The 25433-nt window shown below is 43.1% G+C and overlaps 2 protein-coding genes across 4 annotated transcripts in view; one reads left to right on the top strand and one right to left on the bottom strand.

The window, feature by feature from the left end:
- Nucleotides 1–8677, bottom strand: part of fgd6 (FYVE, RhoGEF and PH domain containing 6) — a 32850-nt gene extending 24173 nt beyond the window's left edge. The window contains exons 1-2 of the mRNA XM_024805793.2: nt 8425–8677; nt 4693–6742 (exon numbers count right to left, since the gene is read on the bottom strand). Coding sequence (XP_024661561.2) covers nt 4693–6742; nt 8425–8434 — 2060 coding nt within the window. The 5' untranslated portion in view covers nt 8435–8677. The remainder of the gene's footprint in view (nt 1–4692; nt 6743–8424) is intronic.
- A 304-nt stretch (nt 8678–8981) lies between these two features.
- vezt (vezatin, adherens junctions transmembrane protein) lies at nt 8982–24631 on the top strand. 3 transcript variants are annotated; one of them, XM_076875585.1, is made up of 12 exons: nt 8982–9225; nt 10212–10349; nt 14874–14957; nt 15067–15251; nt 16061–16345; nt 17605–17762; nt 18151–18299; nt 18796–19160; nt 20864–21057; nt 21326–21432; nt 21596–21803; nt 22050–24631. In XM_076875585.1, exons 1-12 carry the CDS (start codon nt 9190–9192, stop codon nt 22607–22609), a joined length of 2469 nt encoding a protein of 822 aa, XP_076731700.1. In that variant the 5' UTR covers nt 8982–9189; the 3' UTR covers nt 22610–24631. The 3 variants fall into 3 exon arrangements, with proteins under 3 accessions (XP_076731700.1, XP_076731701.1, XP_076731702.1); XM_076875586.1 differs by having other exon boundaries at nt 17617–17762; XM_076875587.1 differs by lacking the exon at nt 8982–9225 and adding an exon at nt 9304–9622.
- Nucleotides 24632–25433: the final 802 nt, after the last annotated feature.

Consider the following 25433-nt stretch of genomic DNA (forward strand, 5'->3'; position numbering starts at 1 on the left):
CTGACTCTACCTCCTTCTTTGTCTGCTTTTCTCTCCCTTATGCTTTCTCTGTAGTCGAGCGCTCCAGAATACTGGGTCAGGCACAGAGCGCCACTTGTTTACAGCCCGGGGCTACTTACATAAACTTAACAGGCTCGGATGCCTGGGAAACACTACAGATTCACTCGCTCCCTCTTTTTTCCTCTCTGACACACAAACACCCGGCAGACTGCTCTGCATACCAGACAGAATTAAGACGCAGAGCACATCTTAATTGTTTAGAAGACCACTTTCACAACAGTTTACCTCAGCGTTAGCTAAGGTGTCCTGACATGATCACCTGTATGAACAGAGGAAACAGGCACAAGGCCTGGATAAAGGGCTTAGATAAAAGGCTCATTGCCTCTGTTGGAGACTCTAATTACTTTGTCCTGTGGTGTCCCACAGGGCTCAATTCTGGGACCCCTGTTTTATGTTTTTTTTTATATATGTCTAGCTAGATTGTTGAGCATTTTACCAATTAGCACAATTTATTCACAGATGACAATCAGCTCATCCTGATTTTTCCTTTAAAAACACATGAAGTTTCTAAGTTATCAAGGCTAATGACACCCTAAAAGCAATCACATTTTAGAAAATGTGGTCCCAATGACATGATATATGCTGAGGACCCTGTCCTACAGTCGTCATTTTAATGGTTGTGATCTAGAGGTTACAGGGCTCGCAAAATTTCAAAATCCCTGGTAGCCCTTCGGGCAGGGACTCTTCAGTTTTTGGTAGCCCAAAATAAATTTAAGTAGCCCGAATAAAAAAGAGAACAATTTTTTTGATTGATGTTTTAACCAACAACACACCCGGCAGAACATTATGTTATTTACACGGGTGCACATAAGTGGTCCGCATGTGCGCATTCGCTGTCAAAATAAAAGACGTGCACCAGATAAGAAGTTGCAACGCGCGTTTGCGTCCATATAAAAGGCACTGTTTTTGTCCGCTAGAGTGGGATTTTCACGGCACATTCCGCACCACATCTCTGTGCGTTCATCATTTGTTTGAAGCCAGCTCACCTCCTGCAACCACTTTTCCGAGAATACGCGCTTCTTTTGTGGTTCGGACTCCTTCTGACATTTCTTTGGAGGTAGAGGAACACCAAAGTAATTGCTTAAAGGAGCTTCTTTGACATCTTTAAGAGTTCTAAACAAATGTCTGTCCTCCTCCAGAAAATCTTATGTACGCAAACACGCGTTGCAACTTCTCATCTTGTGCGCGTTTTTTATTTTGACAGCGAATGCGCACCTGCGAACCACTTATGTGCAGCCCTGGTTATTTAGTTCGTCATATCGCAGCCACAGAAATTCTTTTGTCCATGAAACCATAAAGCTGCACTTTCTTTTTGCCTTATAGTCTGATTTGTCATAACGTTTCCGTTTTGTGGTAAGCTTTTCTTTGGCTGTCACTTCTTCACCCTGACCTGTCTTATTTGGCTCAGCAGAACTGAAATATATATCCTGCTGCTTTTACACACACACTCACATAAGCTCAGCGATTCTCTGCGCGATCAACCTCTCACATGTTTAAGCTTGCTGCGGGAGAGTTCACTTTTCATGTTTGCATAGTAAGCTAACGATTGATAAGACGATGTCAGAGGAATTGGTGCGCAAATTATCGTCACTCACCAATCAGTACCGTCGCTCTCAGTTCACAGTTCGCGCGATTGCAAAGTGAAAGCAAAAAACAAGCGGAAATTCAAACGCGATTTCAATATGTCACATATTGACAGTGGCTCACCGATGCCAATGACATAATTACCCAGCTACATTTCCACTGGATGGAATTACGGAGAAGGAGGACTACTTCCAAATTATTTAAGTTCACCTCAGATCAACAGCCAGACAATGGAAACCTGGACACCAATCCCACAAACAAAGGCTTTCCCAAAGCCTTAACCTCAACACTACTGAAAATGTTTTGCATATCCTTAAAAGCCAGGTTTGCGCCAGGAAACCAACCATCTTAAACAAACTCTACGAAAAATTTACCAAGACGAGTGGCGAAATATCCAACCAGAATTATGCCAAAAGCTGATTAGAGAAAATCGAAATTAAATTCAAACTTGTGCACCTAATTCTTGTTTTTTAAATTCATTGAAGATGCTTACTGTACTAACATTCCACTGTGGAAAAAGAATAGTTCAAATAAATAACTAGAAGCCCAAATTACCATGACATTTACACCAATGCTGAGTGCATGTAAAGTTTTGTCCAGAACTGCAAACTTGCTCGAGGGCATTTTGTCATAATTTAGTCCCTACTCCCTAGCTGTTAATCTTTCCAAAATAATTCATGTACCATATTTGTCTACCTTTTTCATTTTTTATACTTCTTATTACATAAATACTTCTCTTTAAAACATCTCTTATGTGGCTCTTTTTGCAAACTCTGCTTTTCCACGAGTGTGAAAATTATTTAGCATGTACTCAGCATGAGAACAAACTCAGCCAAGCAAAGGAGAAAAATGGAGTGATGAGGTTAAGAAGAGGCTAAACATGGTGCGAGGGCGGGCAGGCAGAGGAGGAGAAAGGAGGCTGGTGGTTGCTAGAGGTTTATTTTCCCTGTTCTAGAGAGCTGTGTGGCGTTTCTGCGATTCTCAGACATTTCCTGCCCTGGCCACTGAAAATAACCCACAGGAAAACAGCCTGACCTGCTGCACATCAATGCTCTATTCAAATTCAATGTCTGACTGCCTCAAAGGCTGACTTTCACATGCTCTTGAACACAAATCGCTCGTTTCACCTGTCCAACCTGTTGCACACTGGCGGTTCATGCAATGAAGCTGTGGCTCACCTGGTATTACAGGACAGTAATAAAAGCTCGCTACATCAATTTGCAGGTCCTTTTTTCCCACATGGACAAAGAAAAGCATGCCATTGTTCCTGGTATAAAGATGCCCTTCTTATCTCACACTATAAAACATCTTTACTCTGCAGTATCACTTCAGAAAGATGATGAAAGAGAGGAAAAAAGAGCTAATAGAAAAAAAGAGGATTAAAAAAATTATTTTAATCAATAGAGATAAATACTTAGAACTTTCTGCTTTTCTATTGAATGTGATTGTGAACCTAATATTTCACAGTTAAACAAAAACTAATAAGAATTTTAGTCTGAGACCACATACTTCTGCATGTGATGAGCTGCATGGCGCTAACACGTTGACGCGTTAACGCACGGGGCGATCCACGTTAACTCGCTAATGGAGATTTGCCGTGTTAATGCGGTTAAAAAAATTATGGCATTAAAGTCATTTTAACGAGATTAACACTGACAGCACTGATATTTTCCAATTAAATATTGATATCCCATCAATAATGTACATTTGATCTTATATAACCGTGTAACCATTTCTTGTACGGTTTTTGTACAATTACAACGAATTCATTTTCCAAACATGATAAGACTTGATAAAGTTTTTATAAAGCTGTAAATAGATTTATACATTTTTTAGGTTCAGGACCTAAAACACGTGGGCATGTCCTTGGGGAGGTCCTGAAAGTAGTTAACGCTTGAGCTAGTCTGAATGAAACTTTTCACAAGCATCATCACACACACAGCGATTATTAGCATCTCTACGGTTTTAAAAAAAGATTGTATTAAATCCCAATTCTTATGATTTTCCTCTATGTTATGTTAATTTCACTATCCTAGTACGAATGAGATGTTATGTTCTCTGGTTGCATTTATTTCACATGTCATGTATGTAACTTCACCAAAATCTGTATCCACAACATGATTTTTGTACAAGTCACTGCTAAATACAGGATGAAGAATTAGGAGTAAAGAAATGTCACAGACATAAAGCATAACAGAGCTGCTGCATTTTATGGAAAATTCTGTTTTATTTAAAATGTTTTGTGGGTGTTATTAATCATTCCTGTATTGAGTAAAAATACAAATAGATAGTTTTTAAAAATATAAACAAAATACTGTGATGGCAGCAGTCTGAGTTTAAATGTGTCAAAGTGCTGCCGTCAGCCTGCAGGTAAATTGAAATTGAAAGCAAAGATATGAATCCAGGAGTACACAGTTTGTATTATAATTGGAGACCTTACATTACTGACCAAAGAAATCAATACATGTACTGATTTCACTGGTTAATAATTAAATTAACCCTAACCCTATATCATTCTGTTGTTAATCATTTATAAACAACCACGTTTTTGTCATCTGAATAAATACAGCAAAGATATTAGGAATAACAAGATAAATTAGTAGCTTTTCATCCTCCGTGCTTTAGGATCTTAACCAGCCCTCCTGAGGGCTAGAAGAGCTAAACTGCTGAGGATTAACCTACTTTAATCCTTCTAAAATAAATCCCCCAAATGACCAGAATCAGAAATAAACGGTCATGAGGCTCACTTGTTAGAGTGTGTACTGAGTCCGAGTCCTCTGCAGTGGCTTGGGTTTGATCCCTAAACTCCAGTGAACCAGGAAAATCTGACTCTTGAGATTTAAAATATCTTTTTAAAGAGCATGCAGACTGAGATTGGCAGCAGTGATTGGCTATCAACAAAATCAGTATACAAGAGATAAAAAGATAAACAGAAAAACAACTGTGTCACCACCCCGACTCCTTCTCCCTCCACCTTTCTGACTCTCTCTTAAACTGCTTCTATCAACTCAAATAGCTGAGAAAAAATTGATTAACAAAGCAGCGTACCTCTCATACTCATGTTCCTGACATCTGTGGTATGGATCCTGCACCTCGTAGATGTCTGCATCAGCTGCATCTGGGTCATGAGGCCAGCCCAGCCTGGCACTGTGAAACGGCAGATTCATGTATTCCGGGATTTCCTCATAGAGCGGGACGTTCTCATACTCCGCCAAGCCTTCTATGCCTTCTCCGCAAATATCAGCCTCCCCTATGCAGCTACTGGGCCTCTCCAGGCTCCTCTTGCCCCGGTTTGACTCGACGCTGGTGCAGTCCAGGGACTGCCCTCCCTTGGCAAGCAGCTTTGGCAGCATCTTCACTGACAGCCGGAGTTCCAGCAGCTTCCGGAAAGAGAGGCTCCTCTTTGGAGAGTTGGCCCGGGTTGCCAGGTCAGCTGCAGAGAAAGACTGCGCCCTCTGCTTGCCCCCCAGCACCGGGGCTCGACTCTTAGGCGGCACGCTGCTCCTGGTGGGGATCTGTCGACTGAAGAAGGTCACGTAGGGTCGCGAGAAGCGCCAGCTTGTTTTCTCCTGAGGAGGAGCGGGCAGCTCCCTCATTGGGGTGTTAGCATGTGGAGGTGCAGGAGGGCAGATGGAGGGTGGAGGAGGTGCGGGCAGGCTGTGTCTCTGCGGTTTTCTTGGCGGTGCCCTCGGCGACTGTTCCTCCTCAGCGGAGAAGGCTTTCCTGTCGTTCGCCAGAGGAGGGTGACAGCTGAGTTTGATCTGTTTAGGGAGGCTATGACTGATGGGGTACCGCTCAAAGTCGCCGTACCCATCCTCCTCATCTTCCTCGGCCCGGCGCGCCTCACCCTCTTTACTGTGGCTGACAGAGTCGGGCTGTGAGAGTAGGTCTAAGGAGTGGGAGTTGTTTTTGTTAAGATTGGGGTTTATGCGAAATGACCTGTGGAGATGAGGTGACAGAGAGGTTTGCCGAGGAGGCGGGACAGGCGCGTCAGCCTCATCGTCTCCTAAACCTGAGTCTTTTGGGGGTGAACTGTCATCACACGCATCCGGTTTGAGCTCCTCGCTCTCTGTACTGAGAGACAGAGCAGCTAGTTTCCCCTCAGCTTCCTTCATCTCAGTTCTTTGTTTCTGCTCCTCCACAAACTGCTCCTGAGCACCACCCTCCAGACCATCCTGCCTCACCAACGCCGGCTTTTTAAGTTTACGAGGCTGAGGGACTGGGAGAGGCTTGCTAGGAGCAGCGGGGACCTGCAGATCAGGGTGTGACTGGGTAGGAGACACTCTGCTGACAGTGTTGCTGCTTTCAGAGTACTCTGTAGGCAATTCAAGAGGAGAGATGCTTGAGAAGACAATGATGCCACCTATGACATCACAGGCTGACTTCAAGTGTGTGTTTTGGGCCTCCGTCGATACTTTAGAGACATCGAGCTCAGCAGCAGGGCTTTCCTGATTTTTTAAAGTTACTTCCTGCTCCTTAGTCCTCTGTACCTCCTTGCTTACCGGTCCCCTATCAAGGTGTTTCTGTCTCTGAGGTTTACCCCTGGGCTTTTTGCTAATCTGCACACTTTCACCCTTATCTTCCTCTTGATTTTCTCCACCCTTTCGTGGCTTTGACCCCACGAACCCCTCTTTGGAAATGCCATTCTCTAACAGCTCTTTGTGTGAATGTCCCCCAGCCTCAGATGTGCTCCCATTTTCCAGGGGCTGACACTGTGCACAGTCCCGGAGCCCACAGGAGCAGGTGGGAATGATGTAATCCGATTCACGTCTGCTAGCCTCAGATAATATCCCGTTTTTGGAGTTGAGAAGATTGAGGCCATCATCAAAAGCCTCCTGCTGTTCCTGAGATGGGATAAGCAGTTCAGCAGGCTTGGGTGGCGGCGGGGGTGAAACCAGGGGAGAAGAGGCAACAGAGTATTTGGGGATGCATGGTTTGGGGGCAACAGCCGGTTTTGCCCTCTTCAGAGTGGAAGGGGAGGGCTGGGAGACCGCCAAAGGCTGACAAATGAGTCCCGGTTTGGGAGCGACGGGTGGGGGTGAAGGTTTGGTAGTGACGGGGAGTTTAGGTTTGGGAGCTAATGGAGGCTTCTTTACACCTGTGTGTTAGAAAGAGAGGGAGTGTCAGACACAAAAGCCATGCCTCCTCTAATGTAAGCACAGGCAAGCTCAGGTCACAAGGTCACTGACAGGGCGAAGATAGGAAATGAGTAATTTTCAACTATTTTGCACCATCTTCCCCGTTATAACAAAGTATTTACTCATGAGTGTGAACTGACGTAGCTAATGTTTGAAGGTGGCAGCAAATCTAGATTATTTGATTCAAACATGCTTAATTTCTGACATATTTGGTATGGCTGGACCAGATTTCTTTGCATAGTTTGCATTTTCTGATAATTCTGAAAGCTTTTATTTATTTCTCTATCAGTTCAGTTTATATTTCTGATTGAAAATGTTCAGTGTTGTTGTTTAATGTTGTAGCAGTTCACTATAATAACCTTGGCGTTTACTGTATTATCTCTTCTTGGTCCAATTTTTCCTTAAATAAGTCACAGTTTATTCTTATTTGTCGATAGACCTGTGTACTCAAGAGCATTTCCTACTCTTCTTCATGACAGTTTGTTTTCCTGAAAAAAATCCTTGCTTAGCATTCCTAATCCTATTAGGAAATAATCTGATTAAATAAAGGTTAAAATAGAAAAAAAAAGTATAGTCGTTAATTTAAAAAAAACCCTCTGGTTTAGGATTGTAGGCTATATTTTCCACTCTATTGGTTCAAACTGTTGGCTGGCCGACACCACGAGAAGTCGAGTCATCGAGCGGATGTTTCGGAAAAGGCCAACGATCGAAAACCGCTCTCCGGTTGCAGCTGAAAGCCTGACTCCAACCAAATTCCCTTCAAAAACATCGCAAAACATTAATTCACTGTGACTGCAACCAGTAATAACTACTAATAAATAGTGATTGAATTTTTTTCTGATCACCGAGAACCACCCTTCAATTCGGCGCACACTTCATGTTAGTAAGCGTACACTTTGCGAAGTGCTTCACCCAAACTTAAGAAAAACCCCACGATGGATGGCGGTGTTGGTAAGAAGAGTGTGGATACACAACTTTTAATTTTATTGTTTCTTTCTGTTTTATCTATGAGCCGAATCTGTCAGCGTATGCAACAACAGCATGTAAAGTCATAAACTACACTCTGGAAGACACACAACCATATTTATTAAAGAAGCAACTTTAAATTCGCATGTTTTAAAACGGAATCTGGTGTTATGTTTAGTTCTATAAGGCAACGCCGGGCATATTTATTAAAACGTTTAAAAAGTATAACCCCCAAATAAAATGAAAAGACTTTCATCCAGAGACATGTTTGCTGCTTTTCGTGAAATGTTTGGGCTGCAGCTTGATATTAAGTCCGACATGTTTCAGGAACAGCAGGACAGATGTTTTGAGACAAAGGATTTAACCCCCTCCAGCTGCAACAGAGGTTTAGATAACAAAAAGAAACTGCTGTTTTTCACTGAGTTTTTACAAAGCACTCAAACTGAGGTCGGAACAGTTCACCTTTATGTCTTTTTGGAAGCTGTTATTAAGAAAAACTGTAATTAACTCTGGCTGGATAAAAATAGAGTGGTGCTACCGACAGCTACAGCGTGGAAATTGACCATTTCTTTCTGAAAAAGTATCACGAATAAAACTAAAAGACATTACATGTACTTTTATTGCCACAAAATACGCTTGCAAAGCAGATTTTTTTCAGCTCCCCCACGACACAAACCTGTGCTCATGACTCCCGACTTGCTCCTCTCTCCATGAGTAAATTTACTTTCAATGGAATTGCGAGGAAATCTGCGTTTTTTCCTCCTTCGACATTATTGTCAGCGTGAAATCCGCTCCGTGGGTGAAACATGCAGATACATCTCTGTGGTTCCTTATCTCGCCAGCGGATGCGCGGATAAAGTCTTAATGCCTGCTACTTTTCCCATTTTTCCAAGTTTTCAGCCACGGTGCTTTTCCTCCAACTGTGTAAATCTAAATTGGACATAGCAAACAACAGATTTCCGGTCCTAGTTTACAAAATACATTACATTTCAAAGAAGACGTATAGAAAATTAAATTGTGAAGTAAAGCGTGTATGTTAGCACATTGTCTTCAAACATACGAGTCCATTGAAATATATCGCAATTGCAGTTGTTTTACTTAAAATCTTAGCACTCTACAGTGTTAAAAACATGAAGCATTTTATTTTGAAGATAACTTCCGTTTTTTTGCGCGCTAATTTTCGAAAACTTCACTCTCCTGTGCCCCCTTGCATTAACGGATGGGAAACCACACTACCGCTCGTGACCACCTGAGGCTCTCTAAAGCGTATCGAGCCGAACGTTCGTTTTCGGCGTTTGGAAGACACAGAGGCATTATGGAAGTTGTAGGCGAGCTTTAGCAACCGGCTAACAACTAACTTCTCAGCCGCTGCTCCTACCCTGATTACTGTTGCCTACAACTTCAGAATGCTAAACGGGCTGCGTGTTGATGGCGGAGAGCAATGACTGAGGAGTTTGATGAAGATGTGGTGTTTGAGGTACGTATTACCACCCCTGTTTATTAGCAAAACTTGCAACCGATGCTTTGTCATACCGCTCGAGTTCTGTACTAAATATAGGAGCTACGAGCCCAATTCATTAGCTAGCCGAGCTAGCTATCAGTCCTGCCGTTTGCCCCGTTGCCATGCACTGCCAATCCTAAGCATTTCCACATATTTGGCTGGCTGCTTAACCGTGTTCCTACCAAGGAGCTTTGGTGGTCATGAGAAGGGGCTGAGCCGGGCTAGTTGTGCGCATTGTTTGTTGGTGTTTCATCACTACTAAGAGGTGGGGTGGGGATGACCACGTCCAATGCGTCGGTTCTGAAAAATGACACACACACCTCTGCATCCAGGATGATGACAACATGAGCTGCGACTTCGTGTGACCATGCATGTGAGTGGCAGTTAATATTTGTTTAACCGTCTGTGCAGGCTGGTGCTATATGCGTTTTTATGTTGGCTTATCAGAGCTGCAGCAGAGGAGCAGCTGGGGAGAACTGGGTCAGACATCGTTTGGGCAAATTTTAGCAGGGGGATATTTTTCTGCTTTCTGCATGGCTGATTTGCTTCTGAGCTTTCTTAAAGCAGGCAGCAATACCTCTGTTTATACCTCTCTGACAGGAAAGGATTATAACATGACACCTTGTGCTTAGACTTGAGGAGAGAAGAACTAGGTGCCTGCTGACATCTGTGTGAGTGTGAGATGATTTCCAGATTCACATCCTCCCAGAGTAGAGAAGAAGGTGCATGGGAGAGAGGGTAGAGACTCAGCTGAGGGAAAGTCTCTGCCTTTCCCTCGTCTTTTTATTCACGGCAAGACAAACTGGGACAAAAATCGGGATGAGTGTCAGCTCACCCTGAATCCAGTTGATTAATCTAATCATCACATTTCCTCTCCTTCTCCCAGTCTTCATCCGTCCGGCTCTGTTTTATGCAATTTCCCCCCTCCTCCTTAACTGGTCTCTTTCTTTCTCTCTTTGCAGAATTCTCCTCTTTTCCAGTATCTGCAGGATCTAGGGCACACAGACTTTGAGGCATGTCCGACAGCATCACAGGAGGAGGAATATGGCGAGCAAGAGGGAGACCTCACCTCTCCCGGTGGAGACCCACAGAAAACCTCAGTGAGTTCCCCACATCCTCTCCCAGAAACGACACACTAACAACCACTTGATCTAAATCAAACCTCTAACACATTGCTCCCAAGTGACACACAAACCAGACAAAGACATGATCTTAAAATACAATAAAAGGCTTTGTAGATAGAACTTGTTATTAAAAAAACACTATCCATGAGTGACAAAGAACATAAAAGCAGTTATTCGTTCTTCAAAAAGGGTGGGAAAAAACCACAGGGATCTTTGAAGCAATGTGTTTGTTAGCTGAAGAACATAATTAGTTTGTTTAAAATGTATAAAAAACAGTTTTGCATTATTCCTCTGTGGAAAAAATCTTACAAAGTCAGACTAAAATCCAATGTTAAGTTAGTTTTAAAATAGGATATTTGAGTTTAGGAATAATTCTTAATTTCTTTTTTGTGGATTATTTACCTGGTTGATTGGTCTATAAAATGTCTGAAAATGAAATAAATGCACAAATTAACAGTAGTCTGTGCTTTTGTAATCTCACTTCTGGCCATTTGTTAAACAAAAATTTGTTACACGGTTGAGTGAATGGAACACAGATTCAGCTTAAAATAAATTTATAAGCAAGAGACTGCTTGACATCCAGCTCCGACCTTACAGTCAGTTAATCTTTATTGCATAATCATGATCCATAGAAGGAAAATACATTACATAAAACACAAGAAATTACATATATATTAAATCTGTTACATAAATTAATAACAACAATAATATTTCTTGTTTTATTTTTGGATCATTTCATTTATTCATTGGTCTATAAAGTGTCTGAAAATAGTGAAAAATGAGAAAAAAGTTAAGATCTTTAAGTTTTAAAAGGTTAATTTTTTTTATTAGATATAAACTGTTCAGATGGTGGAACCTGTCCATTTATTTGCCTGTAATTACTGAAAAAATAGCAATAGCAATAAGATTTAACAATATCCTTATTAACATTAATAACAATGGAGCCGAAAAAGAAATACTGAGAAAAATCTGTTTGCCCCTTCAGAACATGTTACGAGCCAAACACTGCAGCGTGCTTTACGTGGATCAGTTTCTGACACCAGCTCTCTGTTAGAGCTCAGATAGGCTGCACATTAAGTTTTAGGTCCTATAAAACATCTTCTTCATTGTCAAACAAGCCCTCATCAGGTTAGGTTATTGCTCTAACCATGTTTTCTGCAGCCCTGAGCGGGCAGCATGTGTGCACGATTGTGCAGTCAGGCAGAAAGTAATTGATCTGGATATTGACTCCTCACACATATTGACACGCAGTCGTCCACAGACAGCGGTTGCGTGAGTTGTGTTTATATGTTTCACTTTGGACAGACATTGAGAGCAGGGCTTCATGCACACTGATTCAGGTATATTTTTCTCTCCCTGCTGCTGCTCTGATTCTCAGAAGAGAACGCCTGAATACGATTACCGACATGCTGCTTTCCGCCTGACGTAATTCCTGCCTCTGTGAGCGTCCATTTACAGCCTGCGTGTGTGTGCTGATGATCACATGTGTGCTACATGCTTTTTTCCCCCTGCAATTAAAAGATTTAAACTCCTGAATTTTTAATGGTACTTTCATCATGCTAACCGTAAACGTCTGCGGTTTGAAGCGGCCTGTGATTCAGTCTGAGGATGGGAAGCTCAGGACAACATGACTCGGCCTCCCCTCCTCCTGAAATGGGAAATGGTGTTCAGGAACTTTCCGTATGTGTCATGCTTCCTCCCTGCTGTGCACTGTTGTTCTAAGGAGTCAAGGAGGATGAGGGACTCAGATCAGGCAGGAAAGCTTTTTGGTTGTTCCACCGTGATCCGTTTCCTGGAGTCCAGATAAAGCTGGAGCTCAAGCAAAAACGATTCGACCACATAGACAGATCTCATTACAGTAAAATCCTGACCCTAACACGGGGTAAACGCACAGCGTGTTTAAAGATTCTGAAAAATAAGCTGTTTGTTTATTCGGTTTTTGAGGTGGCATTATTCCCGAAGTTACACTACTGATGAATGAATAATGCTTCCCTCTCAGCTACTTCTTTACTGTGCTTCCTTACTTTAATTATAGGTCCAAATACAACCCCAGTTCTAAAAAAGTTGGGTGCTGTAAAATCTCATAAAGCCTTTTTTATTCACAGTAGAACATTGATAGCACATCTAATGTTTAAACCTTGAAAATTGAACATTTTAGGAAAAATAAAGTAATTTAAAATTTTGATGACAGCGACATGTGTCAAAATGTTGAGATGGGGGCAACAAAAGGCTAGAAAAGGAAGTTGTACTAAAAAGAAACAGCTTGAGGAACATTTTGCAAATAATTCAGTTCATTGGCAACAGGTCAGTGACATGGCTGGGAATGAGAAAGAGCATCTGAGTAAGGCAGAGTTTCTTATTAAAGAAGTTCACCAAGTTCCAGTCTGTTTCATGGAAGGCCTTTCATATTTCAGCAAGACAATGCTGAGCCACATGCTGAAGCTGTTACAACACTATGGCATCATAGTAGAAGTGTCACAGTGCTGAACTAGTCTGCCTGTAATCCAGATCTTCTGGAGCATCGTGAAGGGAAAAATACCCAGAAGAAGACCCAGGATTGTTGAGCAGCTAGAATCATCTATCAGACAAGAACAGGACAACATTCCTCCCCCAAAAATCCAGCAGCTGCTCTCTTTAGTTCCCAGATGTTTACAGACTGTTTTTAAAAGAAGAGGGAATGCTGCACAGTGGTAAACACAGCTCTGTCCCAACTTCTTAAAAACATTTTCTCAGTTTAAATGGTTGATCTATTTCTGTGTTTCCAGAGTTGTTATAATTTTGCATTTTCAAATGAGCTTTTCTTTCAGTTTCATTTTGAGGCTTGCTTTGAGTTTACCTTCAGTTAGATTGGTCATTTCAGCTTTGTTCTTATATTGTTGGAAATCTTTAGTTTTGGTTTTGCTTTTACTATATTCAGAATTTGTTTTGTTTTTAATCGCTGTTATATCGAGGTTGCTTGTCTGGAGAATATTTAAGAAGTTGCAAACGCAGCACGTTTGGAGGCAGCTGACTCACAGCCACGGAGACAGTCAACAGTGCATTTATGCTTCTGTGTTAAATCTGCACCACAGGTACATCGTAGCTGAAAACCCTGCACTGTAACCTGAGAACTACATGTTGCTGTTAATGCAGAAGCCATAGGTATTTCAGGTGTTCATTATACTTTCCACACCAGAGTGAACAGAGTTGTGGTCCACACTGGCAGCACACATGGTGATGGGTTAGACTCACTCTCTGATCAGTAATCAATACGACCGCAGCCTTTAGACTAATAACACGTTGGATTTTTTTCTTTTCATCCCCAGAGAAAAAGGGTCAGAGTGGCCTGGCTGCCCATGTCGGATCAATAACCCCCTGCTTCTGCTGTAAACTGGAGCACATGCAGACTTCAGATAATGTTATCACGCTAATCTCCAGGCTGGCCTTCATTTTTTTGTAACATTAGCAGAACAAGAACCAAAGCCTCCAGGCCGAAAACGTCTTTCAAAATGAGTCCTGTTTTTTTTAACAAAGCATTTCACTGATACCACTAAGCAACACTAAGCAGATTAGTGAAAAGAAAATCCCATTCATGACTAGTACACGGGTTGGATTTGTTTTTTTGTTGTTTTAGCCGCACATGAAAAAATACGTTACAACATACCAAAAAGCCAGAGGCTCGCCGTCTCAGTTAATCGTATATTTTACTGTGCTAGGAATCCAGGCTCCTAGGAAGCGAGAAATAAAACAGAAGTGTGTCTGCATTGTGTCGAATGAAGGGCGTACAAACTTTTCATATTTCTGGAATCAAAGGAGCCCGTCCTTTTCCTCTGTCCGGCCTGCATTTTTGAAGGGATAAAAGGTAGTCTTGTTGAGGCAGAAAGTGTAAACGCTAAACTAGAAATTCATCAAAGTGAAGCGGTTGTGTGGCTTTCGTGCCCTGGTGCTGATATAAAAGACTCGTGGGTGTTTCACAAACACACATTGCACTTATTGTGGTTGCCTGAAAGGCTTTGTCTCCTGGGATACTCCTTTTTTTCCCCTTTTTTTTTTGGAAGTGTGTTTGCACACTCGTTCTGGGACTCGAAGCAAACCAAAACAGTCTGAAGACATGTGGGTGCAGAGCAGTGATCCAGCAGGTCAATGGTTTCCAGTGCATCTGAGTCACTGAACTGAATGACACACTTAAATTTGAAATTTTTGAAGGGAAGTATTTGGATCGGAGAGTAGAGAATGGTTGTTTATTGATGTTTTTCTTGTGTTTTTTAAATTAATATAGCCTTTTTTTCATTACAATAGCTGTGTACTTTGTTGTCCTGATTGAGGTTTTCTATCAGTTGTTTGTTTTGTGTTAAAAATGTAATAAATATGTTGGCAAACAAAAAGTCATAGAGGTGATTCATAGTGGGATATTTCACTTTTATTCTTTTGTTTACTATTGGCGGGATAAAATATTGCATGAAGCTGGAATGGAATCCTGACCTAAATGATCCAAACCTTTCCCTTGTGTGTAATATGCAGGGCTTATGGAGACTGGCTGAGGCCTTATGGAGATGGAGCCCATTTCACCAGGCGGCAGCATCTCGCAAGCTGGACCAGAAGCTGGTAGGTGCAGGAAGACTGGCACTGAAACCAGCGCCTACAGTTCGTGTTTTTGTTTGGTTTGTTTTTGTTTTGTTTTTTTAAAATAAACTTTTTTTTTTGCCCTCTGCAGGACTGCATGTTCGGCCAGTACTCGGTCAGGTGCATTCTGGACCAGGACGTGCTGCTGCAGGAGGACGTGGAGCTGATCGAGCTCTTAGACCCGAGTCTGCTCACCCTCGGCTCCTCACCCTCTGGCTCGCCTCGCAGAGCGAACACCTTACCTAGACCGAGCCTCATCGCCAAGCCCTCTCTATGGTACGCCACTTTGAAACAGACAGTCGAGAACTCCCTTTCACAAATATTGAATGACTTTTTTTGCATCCAAGGTATTGGATATCTTCTACAAAACTAAATGTCAAATTTTTTGACCAAAATTCTTATCATATGAAACTTAGCTATTCTGTAGGCTTTCATTGGCACAGAAGTGCCACCTTCAATCATAGGAAAACTGGCTTAAATGGCAGGTGGCCTTTAAGGGGAGTGTTGTTTCAAGTGGTCAATGAAGTGAGGGGCCGCACTAAAGTTTGACAGGAAATAAATAAGGATTATTGTCTTTATAAAGCTGGTTGCATTTAAAGTCTCTATTATTAAGTTTTACAGGTGAATAGTCTTAGTTTGTCAATGAAGCTCTTACAGTTCAAAATTCTTTTGGCTAAAATTGATGTTTCATAAAGCTTTTAAGTGAAAAGGTCTCTATGAGGTCAAGAATGAACCTCTGTGTTCATTATTTTTAATGATTCATGAAAATCCAGCATCTTAGTGGGAGTTTTACATCAAAGAGCTTCAAAAACAGGAATTTAACAATGTTTGATGAATGCTGATGCTGGAGAAAATCCAGTGCAGATATAAATTGCATCACACACAGGATGATGTGGTGCATGATCGTTATAGCTTTAATTAATGTGACTCCAGAACCACAGAAGACATTACACAGCCGTTTACTCCCACGTACTCCCCAACTCTAATAATCTAACACTGACATGTAAAATTGTTGCCCTTTTATCCGGGCTCAGTACATATAAATGTTGACAGGGTCAAAATTCCTCCCTGTGCTCATCTCTCAGGGACATGGCCGGGCTGGTCGGCCTGGCCTCAGTGCTGCTGGGGCTCTGCTCCGTGTCTGGGGGCCTGTGGTCGCTGGCTGCAGCTCCGTGGGGCTTGGCCCTGCTGGGCTGGGTGGGACTGAGGATGGTCACGTTGTGGAGACAGGGCCGTATGCAGAGAGCTGTCCACACCAGGGCCACCCAGCTCCAGACTCTGGTTCACAACGGCAAGACCCTGACGGGGCTGTCCCGAAAAGCCCTGCGTCTGGTGCAGGAGACTGAAGTCATCTCCAGAGGTTTCACCCTGTAAGTGTGCTTGTTTTACATCCACCCACACATCAATCGATCAGTGTAGTTAAGGTGGGCATTTACAGAATGTTGTCCCATATTTGACTGTTTATGCTAAACTAATTCTGTGTCCTAACCATTAGTTATCCTCTGTGTTTATCTTGGTTAATCGTTGATTTTTAGCCTACTGTGGTCTCTGTCTGTCTGTAGGCATGATGCACTGTATGTCACAGTCAATAAACAAGGGGAAAACAATCAGCATCACAATATAAAACAAAATGCCTTTTGGCAAAAATTCATAGTTCACTGTGCCTGGTGGTTATTTAGCTGCTAGAAGCTAATAATCATAGATATAAGCACTCTTTTAATATAAAAGGGCATCTTTGTGTATATATATCTATGGCTGATTTGACAAATGTGCTCACATGCTACATGCAAATATTGTAACGTTACTCACAGCTTTTCGAACAGTCTACATTTTACTGTAAAACAAGTTGTAAACTATCAGCGCCTGACATTTGGTTGACTTATCAGTGATGCTTCCTGCTGATAGCACCCTTTTTCAGGTCTTTTATTCTGAACGGCTCGGTTTTTCTGCTTGGAAGTTGAAAGAACAGTGTGGAGCTCCTGGTAGTGCATCCCATCACACACAGTCATTTCAGAGGATTACAAGGGCACACATATATGCACAGCCTTGATTGTTTTCCTCTGATGTCTCTGTGTACTCCTCTGTGTCCACATTTTACTGGAGTCAGTGATGATGAGCGTTTTCTTTTTTTAACCCCTAAGTGACCAAGTGGAGTCATTTTTGAACCCATCCATATAAGTGATATGTTTATCTAATTATTTTTTCCCTGAAGTTGTCCGTCGGCTTCTAGAACTTTGTTTAAAATATGTAAAATATTCTAATTTTCATCTTCTAATCACTATATTGTAGTGTTTTGCAATAAACCAGGACTAACAGACCTGCAGAGGTCCTCTTTTGCCTCCACCTTTTTTACACAAAAGCTGCTGGAGGATGGATTTGGTTATCTTTGGACAGCTATTTACATGCTGCTAGCTTGGATTAATACTCAAGTATTGATTCATTTAAGAAAAGATGATGTGTTGAGTTGCGTAGCTGTTCTTGTCACACCTGCTTGTTTCTGACACTAAAGCGTTTCTAACCCGTCTCAGTGTCTTTGTCTCGTCTTCTGTGATGTGTTGTTCAGTGTTGTGTGTTGCCCCCCTGCCTCTTTGGGACGTCTCCACAGTTGTATCACATTTCACTTGTCAAGTTTGCTCGACAGGGTGAGTGCGGCCAGCTCCTTTAGCAGGGCGGGGCCGGGGGCGGGGCTACGTGGCCAGCAGCTCATCGGACTGAGGAAGGCCTTGTACCGGGCGCTGCGTTCGGCCTTCAGGGCATCGCGCAGGGCCACCTGTCACATGCTCAAGGCATATCCTTTACCTGAGATAACTGGGAGTGGATGCTGTTGTCAGGGAATTCTTTATTTTCATGATTTTTAAGCTTTTAGGAGCTTGAATTTAGACAGTTTCTTCTCTTCAGTATTTGAATGTCCTTTACCGAACTCATAATTGAATTTATCGTTGTCATCAAAGCGTGGTCACATATCTGAGGGAAATGTGATTGTCTTTGAAGGTTGAGGCTTTGATGGTGTGGGTGGAAATCCCAAAGCTTCCTTTGATGACAGTCAAGGCTACCTCTTTAAACTATTCGAAAAGATCCGCGCAGATCTATATAAAATGAGAAATTTATAAACTTCTATGTATTTATGCAAAAGAGACTTTCCACACTTCTATCACTTGTCCTTAATGCCCATCAACGTTCCCTCTGAACTCTGAGATCGATAATGTGACCAACTACGTGTCCGCGGTGCCTCTGAAGGAGCTGGGGCTTGGCCTGGGTATCGAACACCTGGGAGACGAGCAGGCCCAGGAGCTTACGGATGACTACAGCCTGCCTGCCTTGAAGGTAAAGCCCAAGGGTCAAAGGCAGTTAATCAAATTCTCATTGCGTTTACAATTTTGGCTTCCACTCATTATTAAAACACAAAAATCAGGAAAAGCACAGTTTTTTTTCCCCCTAAAGACGTCTGTTTCTTTTTCTAAAATTCAAAAAATCTTTGATTTTTGATAACATCTCTGCTCCCCCTGTTAAATAATCCTGATTTCAGTTAACCAAAACAGTCGTTATTATGAATTTTGCCATATACTTTCTGTTTCCTGTTTATTTTCAGACACATTTTCGGACACTTTTAGCCAAATCGCTTATTTTCTTCAACCTTTTAGAGCTCGATAAATAACTAGGATACAAAAAAGTCTATTCATGCTCTGACCTCACTTTGGCTTCTGATTTTCAAAAGCCTGAAGCAGTGCTGAAGAAAGAGAGGAAGTGTGTTGGTTATATCGAAGCAAGAACGCCTGAAAGAAGCTATTTATCTCAGGTTTATTGGCTTGTCTTAATGCAGATGCTGTTCCAGCTGTGGGTCGGTCAAAGCTCCGAATGTTTCCGTCGGCTGGCCCTTCTCCTCTCTCCAAGCCGAGTAGAGGAGTCTGAGGAAATCAGACCCACAGAAGACGCCTCCTCTCCTCTTCCTCTTCCTCCTCCGCTCTACCGGTCCATCTCCGCTGTGACTGAGCCCCTCCATCACGCTCTGGCGAGCTGTCTCGGCGAAGTGCAGCGCAGCTTCGACTTTCACAGACACTTTGAGACCCAGCCGAGGACCACAGGCTGCGACAGGACAGGGCGAGCCAGAGAGAAATGCCGAGAGCTCAACACCCTCCACACCTCCATCCGAAGCCTGCAGCTGCACCTGAAAGCGCTGCTCAGCGAGTGAGAAAACCTTGAATAATCTCATTCTAAATAAAAGGAGACCGTGTACCATTCAGAGATAGCAGGTCACCATAGCAACAAAGCAGAACATATACAGGGAGTGCAGAATTATTAGGCAAGTTGTATTTTTGAGGAATAATTTTATTATTGAACAACAACCATGTTCTCAATGAACCCAAAAAACTCATTAATATCAAAGCTGAATGTTTTTGGAAGTAGTTTTTAGTTTGTTTTTAGTTTTAGCTATTTTAGGGGGATATCTGTGTGTGCAGGTGACTATTACTGTGCATAATTATTAGGCAACTTAACAAAAAACAAATATATACCCATTTCAATCATTTATTTTTACCAGTGAAACCAATATAACATCTCCACATTCACAAATATACATTTCTGACATTCAAAAACAAAACAAAAACAAATCAGCGACCAATATAGCCACCTTTCTTTGCAAGGACACTCAAAAGCCTGCCATCCATGGATTCTGTCAGTGTTTTGATCTGTTCACCATCAACATTGCGTGCAGCAGCAACCACAGCCTCCCAGACACTGTTCAGAGAGGTGTACCGTTTTCCCTCCTTGTAAATCTCACATTTGATGATGGACCACAGGTTCTCAATGGGGTTCAGATCAGGTGAACAAGGTGGCCATGTCATTAGTTTTTCTTCTTTTATACCCTTTCTTGCCACCCACGCTGTGGAGTACTTGGACGCGTGTGATGGAGCATTGTCCTGCATGAAAATCATGTTTTTCTTGAAGGATGCAGACTTCTTCCTGTACCACTGCTTGAAGAAGGTGTCTTCCAGAAACTGGCAGTAGGACTGGGAGTTGAGCTTGACTCCAACCTCAACCCGAAAAGGCCCCACAAGCTCATCTTTGATGATACCAGCCCAAACCAGTAATCCACCTCCACCTTGCTGGCGTCTGAGTCGGACTGGAGCTCTCTGCCCTTTACCAATCCAGCCACGGGCCCATCCATCTGGCCCATCAAGACTCACTCTCATTTCATCAGTCCATAAAACCTTAGAAAAACCAGTCTTGAGATATTTCTTGGCCCAGTCTTGACGTTTCAGCTTGTGTGTCTTGTTCAGTGGTGGTCGTCTTTCAGCCTTTCTTACCTTGGCCATGTCTCTGAGTATTGCACACCTTGTGCTTTTGGGCACTCCAGTGATGTTGCAGCTCTGAAATATGGCCAAACTGGTGGCAAGTGGCATCTTGGCAGCTGCACGCTTGACTTTTCTCAGTTCATGGGCAGTTATTTTGCGCCTTGGTTTTTCCACACGCTTCTTGCGACCCTGTTGACTATTTTGAATGAAACGCTTGATTGTTCGATGATCACGCTTCAGAAGCTTTGCAATTTTGAGACTGCTGCATCCCTCTGCAAGATATCTCTCTATTTTTGACTTTTCTGAGCCTGTCAAGTCCTTCTTTTGACCCATTTTGCCAAAGGAAAGGACGTTGCCTAATAATTATGCACATCTGATATAGGGTGTTGATGTCATTAGACCACACCCCTTCTCATTACAGAGATGCACATCACCTAATATGCTTAATTGGTAGTAGGCTTTCGAGCCTATACATCTTGGAGTAAGACAACATGCATGAAGATGATGATGTGGACAAAATACTCATTTGCCTAATAATTCTGCACTCCCTGTAGAAGAAAATTGTGTATAAAGAACCTCTTTCTTTGTCATCATCAGGATGATCATCCTGGAGGACGACCTGGAGAAGCTGATGGTGTCCAAGGAGCTGACGGAGTTGACGCTCGAGGGCTACCAGGACCTGAGCGACCGGCTCCACCAGCTGCAGCCACACATGCAGGCTAGCACTGGCTGCTGGGAGGACACCATCAGTCAGGTGGAGCGCATGCTGAGACGAGCCAACGCCTGTACAGGTGAGGCGGGTCAAACGCATAATGTCAGGTTCGACCTGTGAAGGCATCGCAGTGACTTCCACGTTATCAGCTCAGTGGTTTCACGTAACTTCAGGCCTATTTTTATCCCTCCTTCCTTTACCATGACTCAAGACTGTTGCCGGTCATGAAGGAAGTTGCTTAAACACATTGTAGGACAAGAAATAGACCAATCATAGCACAGCTGTCTGCACAGTGACCAAACTGTTGCTTTCCCACAATAATGTTAGTCTGAAATCTTTCTGTGTAGCCAGCGCTGAGGGTCTGGAGCAGTGCAGTCCTCCTCCACCTGAGGTTCCCGATCCTCCTCCATCCTACCCGCTGATCCTGGACAGAGACCCCGTGCCGGAGGAGCTGGTAAGATCAGCTGTCGACTGTTTAACATTAAATCTGAAGCTATTTTTAGCACGATTGTTGAGTATTTTTTGTCAGGACAGGAAACCATGTGTATAACTCGTGCCCCTTCCCCTGATGACTTATTGCCCTGTTGTCAGCCTCTCCCACTCTTTTATTCGACCAGGAGTGGGAGGCCTACGTGTCTGACTCGGACTCTGATGGCGAAGGCAGAGGGTCATGGTCTGACATGTTGTCACCGGAGGAGCGGGAGCGGCAGCGGCGGGAGAGGGAGGAGTCCCGTCGCGTCCTGTCTGAGCTGAAAGCTGTCCTGGGCTTCCGTGCGTCAGAGGGGGAGAGGATGAAGAGGAAGCAGCTGCTCTTCAGCGACCAAGGTCTGCACTGGACGTTCGAAAAACGCGTCTACTGATCCTCAGGATGACAGTTCATAAAATCTGCGTGTACATTTTTAAATGCATGCAGGCAAAACGAATAATTATTACTCAAATTTTGAGCTAATGTTCCTTATTAATGTTATGTTATAGTTAGCAGCAGAGCCTAATAAATAATTATTATTCCTACAAGTTTCCCCACCAGCAGATGTCACTGAAATCATCCACGTCTTTCTTTCTTTCTCGCAGCCGCCGTGGGGCTTTCGGTTCACACAGAGGGTTCAGACCCTTCCACTCAGCCGTCAGACGATCTGACATCTGTGGGCAAAGGAGAACCTGCCATCGACAGAGGAAACAACCTATCAGAGCGCTCTGCTGGAAATGAAGAGAAGGAGCAGGAAGGAAGACACGATGGGGTGAGGCCTAACCCCTCCACCGACCCCGTGACAGAGTTCAGCTGCGGTGTGGAGCAATCAGAGATGGGAGGAACGTCTGTCTGCAGCAGAGGAGGAGGAGGAGCGTCAGAGCTGCACCAGTATGATGGCGTCCTGGAGGAGGGGGAGGGGCAGAACGGCCTGGACTGCTTCCTGAAGCCTAAAGTCTCCGCCGTCTCTGTGATGGACAGACTGACGGAGATCCACGGCTCTGAGGCGCTCAGCTTCAGCTCCGCCCTCGCAGCTCAGGTGGCTGCTCGCTCACACTCCCTCATCAGCATGGAGGAGCAGACGTTCGGAGATGATGATGACAAGGAGGAGAAAGAGGGGGACGACGAAGAGGGCAGAGACAGACAAAACCCAGAGAAGGACTAGAGATGAAACCGCTTTAACCGAGCACTAAGCAGAGACAGTGTTTATGTCTGTGTTACATCAGAGAAAATCCAGCCCACGACACTCTGTCACCCATCCGTCCACATTACTGTACATTACCCACAATTCTTACTGCTCTGTTTGCTGTTAAAACTCAGGTACCAGAACCACTATAACAACATGAAGACCTTACAGTGTTGAGGTCAGCAGACCCCGGTGTCATCCACACTCTGAAACGTGATCACAGTCGCTCTGTAGATGTGGAAGAAACTTCTGATTGTATGAGAAGAAAAACGGTTTTAGTTGCACATTTTTTAACTTTAAATCAGAGCTGCACTGTGTGTTCAGGCAGAAACCCCTCCACAGTCATCTGATTTTATTCATTTATAATAATAACACGAAAAATTTTATAAAATTGGAATTTGAAAAAATTTATTCATAATATAAAGAATAACAAGCGACCTGCAGGCTGAAAGGCTGCAGATGGCTTCCTTTAGTTCTCTTCCTCCTTTCCTGTCTCCTCTCACCTGTTCTCATCCAATAAAGGTTTAGAACTCCTTAAAAATTGCAAAGTTTGGACCCAAATACAGGACGCTGGAGACAGATAAGTATCTAAAAACACTCGGAGGCATAACAGCAGCTGAACACAGTTAAGAGGCGAGAATAGTCAGGGAATCGGGTAAAGGACACAAAGCTAACCTTCAGTAAAGCAGGAAGTAACCCAAAACGAACCAAGCTGCATTAAACAATGCTGGCATTAAACATGAAGACAGAGGGGCAAGCTGCCAACAAAGCTCAATATAACCAGGCTTTCTCTGCTTTAGGTGGCTTAAAATTAACATTTGTTTTACAGCTCTGCGTGAGGCTGTTTATTTCGACAGCTGCACACGAGAGCTCCAAAACGCTGCAGACATTTAAATATTAAAAGGTGACTCGGTGTGTTCAGGTCTGACGCTCTCTGACGAAGGAATCACTTTAGTTCAAACTAAAAGTCATTTACTTTTTATATTCTCAATTCAGTGGGTTTCCAACGGAAGATTGTTCTCGCCATTGGAAAAAAATAAATACATCTCGCCATGAGACGACTTATAAATGTAAACATCTGAGATAATAATCTTTTTTTTTCCTGTGGCGTTAAAAAGCTTTCACAGATTTTAAACAAAACTCTGAACATAACCTGCTCCAGCATAGGTTGCCATGGTGATTCAGCCTGGTGAAAAGAGGCTTTAAGCCTGTTCTGCAGTACACCATTCTGAGCCTGAGACACAAACAGAAAGACAAAACTGAGAGAGGAGCAGATGAGGAAACGCCAGGGGAACTGTACTCACAGGAAGTAAACTCAAACCAGGAATTCAACACTAACACCAACTTAAATAAAACAATACAAAAAAAAAAAGTGTACTGCAGGTTCTACATGCTTAGCCAGTTTCTAAATATGAATCCAAAAGTTTTTAATACACATCAGGAAATCTGAGCCTTAATGTTTCAGGGAGTAAAATACACAGTGAAATCTGTCCAGGAGCGATTTTCTGTCTGAACACACACACCGAGGAGCTGAAGGTCAAATCAGCTGATTTCTTAAGGATCTGTGTGAGAGGCAGCTCTGCGGGAAAAGGAAGTGAAGCTATTTTTACAATCAGCGCTTTTATTTTTGTCCTCGTGGGGGCTTCTGCGCCCCTGATGGGACTCGGAGGAGGTGACATGTAGCTGAACGTGCGTCCACAATCCTGTTTCCAGTGACGTTTTGTGAACTGCTCACAGTTCGATCCCCTTTCTCTGCGTCAGTGTTTACAGGGCCACGCTCAGCGGAAGGGTCGGGCTCAAACGTGTGAGTTTAATGATCTGCTGTGAGTTTACGTTCACCTCTACGGGTACGGTATTAAAAGAAACAAAGGTGTATTTCTCTCATTTGTCTGACAGCCCTGATGCTGGCCCCGCCTCCAACCCAACCAGCCCTCTCTCCTGTCACCGTGTCTGCCTTGTCCTCCTGCATTTTTCAGTGTGAAATAAAAAACCATCCTGGAAGTTTGTCCTCACGCTCGTGTGTCACAGCGGGGTTAAAGAACAGGTTGGGTCGGTTATTTGATCTGTTTCGTGTGGGATTTTGTTCTTGCCTGACTTACAACAGCTGCAGCTGCTGCTGCGCCTTCTTTGGGTCCCTCTTGGCTTTGGAGGCAAATACTTAGATCTGCAGTGGGCAGAGGTAGCTGCTAAAGTTACTTTTAGTTAACTAAACTAAAACTAAACCCTAACTCTTTCCTCTGTGAATGCCAAATAGAGCTGACACTTGTTTTGGTCATATTTCAAGCCTGGCTATGCATTAAGAAGTCAATGAGGGGTATCTCTGCCCTTCTAATGGTCATCAAATCTCATCTTTAATGATGTATACTGAGGTGTTAAAACACTTTAATTAGGGTACATGGAAGGTCTTCATGGTGGAAAGAGTTAATGTAGGTGTGAGTAAGGCACTTCACCAAAAACCAAGAACAGACATATGCTCAAAGAGATCTTAAAAACAGCCTGAATCAGTTACAATTGTTCATCTTGTATCTGTTCAGCTGACCTTACTAGTGCCGAATTGGACCTCTTTTTGTCTTCTAAACTGCAATAATTCTACATGGCACAGATTCAATAAGGTGCTGGTAATATTTCTCTGAGATGGCTTCCAGTAGAGCATCCTAAAGGTGCTCCGTTGGACTATGGAGGGCGTTTGAGTACAGAGTACATCAGAAGATATGCACACTGTGGCCGTTAAGGGATGGCAACAATCAAAGAATATATGCAGGTAGGCCATGGAGTTTAAACAATACTCAGTTGGTACTAAGGA

The sequence above is a fragment of the Maylandia zebra genome, linkage group LG17 (assembly GCF_041146795.1).
Source record: "Maylandia zebra isolate NMK-2024a linkage group LG17, Mzebra_GT3a, whole genome shotgun sequence".
NCBI lineage: Eukaryota > Metazoa > Chordata > Actinopteri > Cichliformes > Cichlidae > Maylandia > Maylandia zebra.

What these genes read in the sequence shown, in the direction of transcription:
- vezt (XM_076875585.1), top strand. Translation starts at nt 9,190, where the DNA reads ATGACTGAGGAGTTTGATGAAGATGTGGTGTTTGAG. An exon ending in CTGAAAGCGCTGCTCAGCGA is followed by an intron (nt 19,161 to 20,863) that starts GTGAGAAAACCT and finishes TGTCATCATCAG; the next exon opens with GATGATCATCCTGGAGGACG. An exon ending in ACGAGCCAACGCCTGTACAG is followed by an intron (nt 21,058 to 21,325) that starts GTGAGGCGGGTC and finishes CTTTCTGTGTAG; the next exon opens with CCAGCGCTGAGGGTCTGGAG.